General features: G+C 40.5%; 1 protein-coding gene across 1 annotated transcript; it reads right to left on the reverse strand.

Moving 5' to 3' along the window:
- Positions 1 to 5,861: 5,861 nt before the first annotated feature.
- Positions 5,862 to 10,267, reverse strand: LOC133976274 (glycerol-3-phosphate dehydrogenase 1-like protein). The gene is made up of 8 exons (XM_062414438.1): positions 10,172 to 10,267; positions 9,193 to 9,370; positions 8,490 to 8,630; positions 8,123 to 8,261; positions 7,852 to 7,964; positions 7,477 to 7,710; positions 7,258 to 7,364; positions 5,862 to 6,477 (listed from the first exon to the last, which is right to left on the reverse strand). The coding sequence occupies exons 1-8, from the start codon at positions 10,210 to 10,212 to the stop codon at positions 6,381 to 6,383; spliced, it is 1,050 nt and encodes a 349-aa protein (XP_062270422.1). The 5' UTR covers positions 10,213 to 10,267; the 3' UTR covers positions 5,862 to 6,380.
- Positions 10,268 to 10,789: the final 522 nt, after the last annotated feature.

Consider the following 10,789-nt stretch of genomic DNA (forward strand, 5'->3'; position numbering starts at 1 on the left):
AGCTCTTAGCTCTTATTTTTTATATTTATTGTCAAGGAGCTCAACTCGTCATTTTGGCATGATGGGAATCCTTTCAGGCTGCATTTTGAGAGGCATGAATCAAGTCAGGTTAATGGTGTATTTGCAGAAACTATTATTTACCAGCTGCTGCAGTTCAAAATCAAGCTCTCATTTTGGTCCCTTTTAACCCTTGCACGTGCATTGATGTGCGTGTGTGCAGCAAGGAGGTAATGGCTAATGATCCTCGAATACGACTTGACCCGCCGCACATCCGGATCCATTGAAGGCAAGAGGTCCAACTCTTTCATGTCACAGGTCAGAGCCCTGCAGGAGCACTGAGGAAACGATCGGTGTGTAGAAGAGGAAAGCCATATATATACTGTAGCAGTTCAGAGAGGATGCGAGGAGACCGGTCAAAGCATTTACTATGCACGCTATGACTTGAGGAAATTCCGGTCCTTTCCATTGCAGCCATGCATGTGCTCGGTGGAAGAAAGTGTCACCCCTTCAATGTCAAGAGCCATATAATTTATTAATTTTGGTAACATTGTGCAGGTTGACCTTTCTTTTTTGCATTTTTTCTCACTGCTGTCTACACATGGCCAACATATTTAAAGATATCAGGGATTGTTTTTCTACATTCACATTTTAACTGTATGGAAACTGGCCTCTGCATGCTTAAAACGAGTCAGTCCATTGCAACATCCACACAGCCTAAATTGCTCTTCATTTACTGGACACAGTTTTGTCAGGAAGTAAGAGGTCAATATGCTTCACACAAAGTGCTTCTCAGGTCGTAGAACAGTGTCTGAACCCCCCCTCCATCCTTCCACACTTTTCTGTGATTGGTCATTTGAATGATTTTTCTTGTCTTATCTCACTGACTGACAACAGGCAATTTACCATGCCTTCAAGTGGAGCCAAAACAGCAATAACACTTTCCTTCAGGCATTGTCCATCTTCACATCCTACAAACTAGTTTGTTACAAGCATACAAGCAGGTTTTTCTTCATTTTAACCTTTGTTTGACATTATAATTTGTTTCAGACAAGAACAAAAGCAACACTGAGTGGCGATGTAGATCAAACTCAGTAACTTGACACCGGTATTCTCCTTAAAAGCATTTATTTTAACATACTTAATGGCTCACAAAACATGACAAATCTTAGTGTAATAGACAGATAAATAGATAGATGGGACTCTTGAAGATTCATAGGTTCAATATGGCAAGAACTTCTCCTCAAACCACCAGGAAAACACATCAGGAAACACATTGATGTAAACAGATGCATAAATGGATGAATACCCACTGCAGTATCATCCCATCTTCTTCCAGACGTGTTAGGCTGCTTTCTCATTCAACCACAATGCCTCCCTTTGGATTGCTTGCTGCAATTGCGGTTACGACCAGAGCAGTCATAAAGCAGTCAACTCTGAGGCTCGCTGCAATACTTACAGCTCCTTCGGTGTACCTGTTTTATGGGAGATCCCTCTAACACGCATTGTCTTCTATCAGTAGGACGTTTCGAATGTGAGTCTACCACAAGCATCTGTAATCGAAGCACCAGATGTTCCCGAAGGTGTAGATGCACCACAACGCTGTCAAGACAAGTCTACCCTTCTATTTTTGCAGATAACATGAAAAACTTTCAATTCTGCTGATATGATCTCACTCACGATGTGGCTTGAACTAATAATAATATGGCCTAGGGCTAATTTGCATACCAAAATGCTGGAAAACATATTGAATATGATCAGACTTGTGAAATCGTTACTTTGCGCTTCGAATCCGACACAGTTCTGAACCTCCCATGTGAATATTTGTTCTGGGGAGCAGGAAGTGGCTTGCATGGCCCACGCGATTTTACTGACACGTTGGAATGCCACATCAATGTTACAGTATTTGCAGCTGCACTGGGAACGCAGCGATTGCCCATTTCACATCAGCCGCCCCAGAAAGCATCTTTATGATCATGTAAGCGTGGACTCGAGAGAGAGGAAAGTACAGTACATACGGTAAAGATTTCATCTTCCACAAATCAGACAGAATTGTGTGGTTTGTGCTGACGTCGGCTAGTTTGAATCCACAGGAGACCAAGCTAAGGAGATTTAGATGAACCAGGATGTAATGCAGCATAGGAAAAAAGGAAGAGACATTATCCGGCTTTGACTATGTCAGCCCTTTGTCTAGTTAGAGATATAGTGTAGCGATAAATCCTGGTTACTCCCTGATGTAGATTCACGTAAGAGATGATAGTATTTCATATTTAATCGAAGTGCTTTTTCACTGAGGGTTTTTTTAAGCAGCAAACAAGGCCGGGCATCCTGCCAAGTCTTTACTGTACAAATTGAGTTAATTCCATTGAATTATGGTCAATGATTTCCCGACGTGGATCCTCTATTCGTCTTGTCTCCGTCCATCCCCTGGCTGTTTGTAGAATCGATGGCAGTCCAGAGGGAGCGAGGGACGAACCATAACTTATGGCTGTCTCATGCAATTTTTCCCTCTCTCCCTGAGGTAAGAAGATGGGAGAGTCAAACAAATAGGCCTTGTGTTTTCACCCTGTGTTTGTATGCAGTGCCACGGCCAGGCTTCTTGCCAAGGTCTCCTCCTCTTTCCCCAAACACTACGAAAGCTAAAGACAAACCCTCCCGTTTCTTTTTTTTCCCTCATCAGAGGGCTGGCAAACACAAAAGGAGGCAGAGGCGAGTCGGAGCACTAAAGAAAGAGCCTGGGTGCACATCCCCATGAACGTGCTCAGATTAAGCCGAGGCGATGATGAAGACGACCGGACCAGAGGTGAGAGGAGGAGGAGGAGGATTTGAGGAGAGGAGTGGGAGTGGTTGTTATTTCACGAACAAGACTCCGTGCCCTTTGCCATTCAGCCAACGCCAGCTGGGATGAGGAGTGGCATCCTTCGCTTTCTCTCTTTTGGTTTTCTCCCCATCTCTGATGCTTTCAATGAGAGCATTGTATGAGCTAGAGGAAGGATATGAGGTCCCATTTGGCTGTCATTGACATGTAAAAAGAGTGTGGTGGTGACAGCTGACGAGATCATGGGCCTGTAATTAGCTGAGGATGTAGGATAGACTCTCACCCTTCTGTGTCAGACAACCTCACACAGGCAAACATGTAGTGAACACATAAAGATATAAATAATTAGGTAAAAAGATATAAACACAATGCTAAACTACAGTACCAAGACTTCTTTGCCTTTAGGTGATATTATAAGTTATCTATTAGCCTGCGTGTGAGGTTTCACGCTGACGTAAAGGTTCTCCCAAAGGCATGAATCATGTGGTCTGGTTTGGGGTGGCCCACATTCTGTATTAAAAAAATTATTATAATAATAATAAAGTGCTCTGGGGAGAAGTTTGGATGCACAACTGAGACATTGTTCCATGGGAGACACAGGTGTGATAAGCTGACTGTGAATAACAGCCGAGTCACATCACACCTCATAAATCACAACCCGTACTTAATGTGGAATGTACTGAAGTGTCTTAATATGTTTTCTGGCTAGATATGATGGAGATTAAATCCACATTAATACAGTTTAGCTACCTTATTAATAGCAGGACACATTTACAGACTGACACATACAACTTCACACACAATGGAGTGATGTGCATCATAAATCACTCCAATACTGGTAAGAGAACACATTTATCACCTTATTGTAAAAAAATATTTAAAGGATCAGTCACAAATCTAATTTTCTTGCTCACCTGTAGTGGTATCCATGCAGTGAGTTTGGCTTCATTTTTCCAGGTTTGAAACCTGCGTTAACTAATTTTTTGGCCACTTGTGGGCAGCAAAAACAAGCTGTAAACACAACTGATAATTACCTCTAAATAAAGTTGATATGGTCAACTTATTGCGAAACAAGTTGCCTATTTGATATTCTGCAAATAAGTTTTCATTCTTTTGATGAATCTGAGACCTGTTTTCAATCTCCTTTTATTGCTGTTTTTGTCTCCTTAAGGAAATATGTGGCTCTTTAGCAGCTCAATGCTCCACTATGTTCACAAGTTAGTCGCTAACTTTGTCTGTAGATTCGGTGCTGAGCAGGAGGTGCTGCCTCCCACAGCTGGAAAGCCTTTACTGTCAAAAGATTTGATATGGACTGTTTCCTCTGTAGAAAGTTGTTCCTTTGTAATTTCACTCCAGCGCATAACTCCCCCCTAAAACCACAAATTGTTGTTTTTGCATTTCTCTTACCACACAATTTAAACAAAAAAGATACAAATCAGCCAGCTCTGGAGGTGTTGGAAGTCATATTTTTTTTCACTTTGGACAGAGTCAGTGTTGTGCTAAGAGAGAGACTGATATCAATGTTATCATCTCACCCTTACCCAAACATTTAAAAACTATTACTTTAAGTATGAACAACAGATGCAATGTGATTTGATGCTAATCAGTTCTGTTTTTAAGGTTTTCTTGTAACATCGTCTCTAGTTCAGCTTTAAGGAGAAAGTTAAACCTTCAATTTTGGCTTTAAATGGTAATCAGAAAGATAAATATACATCGAAATTAACATTGACCTCAATCCACGCTTTCATGCTATTATCCTCTGCTGTCCAAAGGGCCTCTTACAAGAGGACGGTGTATGTGTGCGTGGGGTCATAGGTACCAACAGACAAGTTACCGTGGTGATTAAGCTCCTCTTTCAAGCTTGGGTCTCATCTGGAGGTGGGCCTTCTCTTTGAAACAACGGATCTGGGCTTGTGTCAAACCACCACAAGGGTCTAAGCGCTCCCTCAAAACCCACCGATGACAGTAGCTGTTATGAGATGAGAGGAGCCATCCCACTGCAGAGGACATTGACCTGGGAGAACCAGCTCTCCCATGGGAACCTGTGGAAGGTCCACGTGGCCCCTCATGGCCTCTTCCCAAAGCTGGTGCCTCTTCCATCACCCTCCCTGGGCCTTTAGTGAACCCTTTGATGTCCTGGGATCTGGACAGTGGTGGCCATGAGGGCCTATGAGCCAGCAGGGAGATACCTTGGAAAGTTACTCATAAATAGAGCACCAGTGAGATGGACAAAGAGGAAAAAAGAGGTTTTGTATCTTTGCATTTTTCCCAAAAAGTGATGGATGTGCTGTCATGTCCATGTAAAATTAAAGAAGAAATAGGAACAAGATAACGGTTCTTTTGTGCAGGTTGTTGTTGTACGTGTCGCAAAAAATGTATTGACATGCTGTGCTATTGTATTTCATGTGCAGAAAGGGAAGTTTCGGTCAAAGGACCATCAACAGAGACAGTCACAAGAAAGATGCAGACAAAGATGGACATACATACACAAAGAGAAACAGCGATGGGAGACAGATGGAGACAGACAGTGCAAGCCAGGAGATTATCAAAGGTTTCACCGGTCTGACCTGTAACATGGTTGAGATGGAAGGACAAGGACGCTGTTTGTTCTTTAATCTGCTTTCTCATACTGAGTTACTGTGGCCCTCGTGGGAATCAGTTTCAGACTATCGCAGACAGAGTGTGGGATCTGACACACAACTCACCCACATAGCTTGCAAACACAGGAGTGGGTATCTGTTTGGAGGAGTGAGCCCTCTTTTCTGAGTGAATTGATCAAAAGGGGCGTGCAGTATTTTGCACATGGAGATTAAAGGACACACTTTAAATGCTGACACTGGACTTTGCTCTCAGCTCATCAGTCCTGTCTGTTGTATGTCTCAGGGAGGTTTATGGAGATGCACTATCTTCATCTTCATCTATCACTACCTTGACATGCTGATGTGAATGGTGTGCCCCCTTGTGACAAAACATTACAATTGTCATAGCGTCCTTCACACGACACTGGTTCTTCATAAAAAGAAAGAAAAGACGTTTTTTTTCTTATGAATTGATTTTTATTGAGGACACAGCTCCACATGAAGGTAAAAAAACACATCCCTAGTTTTAATTTTGAGATTGAAAACACAGTCATGTAGTAAAAGGTAAGTCAGACAACAGTGTTATGTTTGTGTTCCCTCATAAACATTATAGCAAATTTTTGGCAATAATAAAAGTGGAGTGGAGTGGCTTAGAAAGAGAACTATATTTCAATATTTGCCACAGTTGAAATATAGATACATTTTTATAGCTACCATTTTATTGATATCCTGACTTTTTAGCACAGAAACCATATAAAGAGCCAAATTATTAACACAGTACATTTGACAAAACATAAGAGCGGAATCAAGAAATATTTGCTTTTAAAGCTTAGAATAAAAAGGGTTCTATTAAGAAATTTTCCCAGTAAAAAAAAAATCATCTTTCATGAAAGTGCTCTTGGTTATAGTTGTTGTATTGTGCGTATGCATGTCATGAATCTCTGTCAGCCTCTAGTGGTAGTGAACATGTTTGCAGACGGGTCACATCACATATGCTCTGGATGGTTTTGCAGACAGGTGATGAACTCTTTCACCTCTTTGCCCTCAAAGCAGATCTGGTAGACTGCTGCGAACAATGGAAACCTATGGAAGACAAATATTACATAAACTCAAATATCCTGTATCTGCCAGGCTGTACTGCACTATTGTTTTCATTTATTCTGGCATAATACCGATGATAAATTGTTTTATCAGAACACATTCTGACTGCAATTCTTATATATTTTATGGACCCTGAAAGGAAACCTGTGTAATGTTCAAACCTAATTATATTATAAGAGAGTGAGGGAGATGTTAATCAAGCCCAGTCCTGAGAAGAGGTATAATCAAGCAAGATAAGTGAAAACACCTGTGTGGGTGGGCCATGCCTGAAATCAATGTGTTATTATTCCTTTCATTAAGAATTTAAGTACAAAATATTATTAAATTGGTTACTAATCTTGATCAGAATATCGAGGAACAACAACTAAGATTAAAGGATAGGTTCATCATTTTTAAAGCCTGTCTTCAAACAATAGTCAGGTGTCCAAATTAACATTCAAACAGGTTTTTCTTGCTGTAATCATTCCTTTTTATGTTAACACCTAATTATGCTAACCTATAATATAATGCAACCTTTGGGTCATTTGACAATTATTAATACATTTCCCAAGGGCCATCACAATTCCCAACATACATCAAAGCATATAACATAAGAGATTATACTTAAGAATGCATAATTAGTGTGTTGGAATTGGTGCAAAGTCAGAAAAGTGACATTAACACATTTTTGTTCATGTGTTATGGAAACTGGATGTATGAAGCTGGGTATGGAGCTGGGGTCAACAGTGTTAATCAGTACTTGTACAGTAGAGGTGTACTCACTTGCTGACCATGTCCCTCTTTTGAAGAATCTTGTAGACCTCTGCTGAGGTCTGTGGACCCTGCAGCTTCTGACCGTTAAGCATTTCTGCCTCCAGCTCAACGATAGACTGTGAAACCAAACATATAGAGATCAATTTAATGTGGTTTAGTGACATATTCTAAATATCTCAATAACATATCTATATTTTAAAAAGAAGTAGCAGCGACTCATTCTGTCACCTTGGATGTTTTGGCGAAGGCTTCTGCAACTTTGCGGTTTCGACCACCGTAGCAGGTGGTGATGAGGTCGGCCACACCGCAGCTTTCCAGGAAGGTGCCAGAGCTCACTTGGCCTTTGCAGAACAGCCTAGCGAAGGCGACCATTTCCATCAGACCAAGCCTGATCACTGCTGCCTTGGTGTTGTCCCCAAAACCAAGGCCGTCACAGAATCCAGCCCCTACTGCCACAATGTTCTGGCAAGACATGAATAAACGGATACGCAACATTTAGCTTTCAAAAACTCCTCCTGTAGCCTTTTACATCCTGTATTAATGTGTAGTAACAATTTAAGGGTTTGATTCTTTTCAGGACTCATAATGTGTGGATGTCTTTACCTTCAGAGCTCCACACAGCTCCACTATATCACTCTCCTGTACCACGGTGATACGGAAGTTGGGAGTCTGAAGCATCTCTTTGAAGATAAGGCCGTTTGCCTCATTTGTTGACCCTGTATTGAATAAAGTTTTGTAAAGAGAAACTCAATGTTGGTAAAACAGGGAAGTAACCAGTGACCACCACACTGCATCCTCTTTTCAATCTTAGATCACCATCTGCATGCAAACAATGCAAAAAATCATCACGACAATCATGAAAACAGTGACTAACCGATAGTGGTTTCACAGAATTTCTCGTCTGCCACCTCGCTGGCGATATTGGCCCCCATCAGGACGCTGACCTCGATCTCTAGTTTCTCTCGGATGACGTCTGAGATGAGCTTCAATCCCTCAGGTCCTTCATCAATGCCCTGAATGATTGAGACAGTTTCAGACCACCATGAACAACGTCTGGCTGAGGCAGGGTCACGTTGAAGTAATAATAATAATAGATATCATTGTGGTAATTGCTCAACTACGAGGTCTTGTGATGCCATGACAGCAGAAAAATACAGTACAAAAATCAAGTGACAGTATTTCCCCTTTTCCACTGTTTACTGTCAAGAAATCAGACATGACGAACAATGACAGGATCTCACTTTGATGAGTGATATCCCGATGGTTCCTTCTGTGATGTGAGGCTTAATCTGGTCACAGAGTTTGTTGATGAACTGGTGCGGGATTACAAACACAAGGATCTTTGCACCCTTCACAGACTCTGTGATCTCTGGGATGGCCACCTTTTGGGACATTGAAAACAAAGTTAGTCCTTATACAGTATCAGTACATATGACACCATAGTTTTAACTAGCATATTAATGAGTTTTATGGCAGATTACAGTTATTAACCATCAATAACAACAATTAATGTTTGCGATTAGAAAAAACGAATTCTTGCAAAATATCTCAACATGACAACAAATCATCTACATTCTGCCTGGTTATTTACAAGAACATGATTAATATACCCCTAATGATTAATACACCCCTAATGTATCATTATGGTCCATATTCCATATAAACAATTGTATAGTTTGTCTGCTAAGGCACTGTTTCCTGCCATTAAATAGTTTTATTTTGCACTTGATACTGTAGTTGTGTAATTTAATTGAAAGATGAGTACACTTATAAACTGATGACACACACTCTGTGGGCCAAAGTTGAGTTATCTTATCAGTGCATTTTTTTTACTGCACAATCAAACTGTGTTTCATGATTGTGCTGAATTGCATAACCTGTTGATGAGTTTAGTCATTAAAGATAATACCGCTTATCAGACCCTGATTAAACTGGTACACTTACCACATTCCTGGGCAGCTTGTGACCTGGGAGATACTTGACATTCTCATGTTCTGTATTGATGATCTCAGTTAGCTTCTTCCCGTCAATCATTTCTTCGTAAACCCACATGTTCACTATTGGGTCGAACCGGTTGGATGCTTTGACATTGTGCCCGATGATTTTGGCAATCGAGGAGCCCCTGGAGAGAGAGAGAGAGAGAGAGAGAGAGAGAGAGAGAGAGAGAGAGAGAGAGAGAGAGAGAGAGAGAGAGAGAGGGGATGTGAGCAGACAATCCAAACAGCATTCAAAAACCTCCAAGAAGGCGCAGGAACCATAGGGGAATAAAAAAGGTCAGTATGGTTTTGGGTCATTTTTAATGCTTGGAAATCAAGAATTGGTTTGCATTTAACTGCATTTTGCGGAGTATCTACACAGACTCTAGAGTAGTGACTCTACAAGTGGGGTCCCTAGCAAAAAGGGGAATTATTCATATTCACTATAATTCTAGGTATGACTATTTTGGTCATGGGTTTCACACACTTTCTGTAATTTAAACATCTATAAACGCAAATATCTTTCCCTGATGGGTCCCTGATGCAAAAATGTTAAAGAGGCATGGCTCCAGACACACAAATGTGGTAATATCCTTACTGGTGCCACAAGAGATAAAAGGTAAGTGCATTATAAAGAACATTCAGTGCTGCTGTGAGTCACTATACAATTCATAGCTCATCGGCTCTTTTATTTGAGCTCCTACAAACATGTTGCAGCTTGTAGATCTTCAGATTGGTATCAAGGCGTTTTTGAAAAGAAAAGCAGTCTTCCTTTTGGTTAGTACTTAAAAATAGAGACATTGCAACCATTACAACGCCGGTATGAGAAGGTTTATATCAGCTAAACTTGCAAGATCCGCGATTCGTTTAAACTGCATACAACAATAAACTAAAACAACGTGTCTGTCTATTGAAAGATGCACACAAAAGCCAAGATGATAAGTTACCAGTTTCCAGATCCAACGATGCAGATTTTCTTCCCAGGCATTTTGAAAGTAGATAGAGCTACAGCTCGTCTAAAACTACAGATCGTCGTCTGCAATAACTTCCTCATACGCCCTATAAAAATGCTTGTTTCAGCCCTCCCCTTCACACACACAGACACACAGGATACACCTCTTTCCTAAGTGGGAATCATATAATAACGTATCACCGCCGTCTTGTAGCGTTTACTTTCATTTTACACCATGTAGATAAAGTTTGATATCATAAAACTCAATCAGAAGCCTATAGAGCGTATCCAAGAAACAAAGGAAAGCCTAATGTATAGCGCATTAATGTTTTATCGGTCATTTATTATTGAATATTGACTGGAAATGCGCGAATTCGCCAGTCAAGCTATTTTCAATTAACGTCATGTAATTGACACTTCCGGTCGATATGGTTTCCAAAATAAGGCTCACAATAGGAGAATGCAATAATAGGCTTGTATCAGCTTGTCGATAAATACAATTTGTGGTCAAGTTGTATATGTCAAAAATGCGAAACATTTTATATATATTTTTTTGTTTTTTGCTTTTGATATTAGCTTACAGATTTTTAAATATTATTATGTTAAATATATA

The sequence above is a fragment of the Scomber scombrus genome, chromosome 24 (genome assembly GCF_963691925.1).
Source record: "Scomber scombrus chromosome 24, fScoSco1.1, whole genome shotgun sequence".
In the NCBI taxonomy this organism is placed as follows: Eukaryota; Metazoa; Chordata; class Actinopteri; order Scombriformes; family Scombridae; genus Scomber; species Scomber scombrus.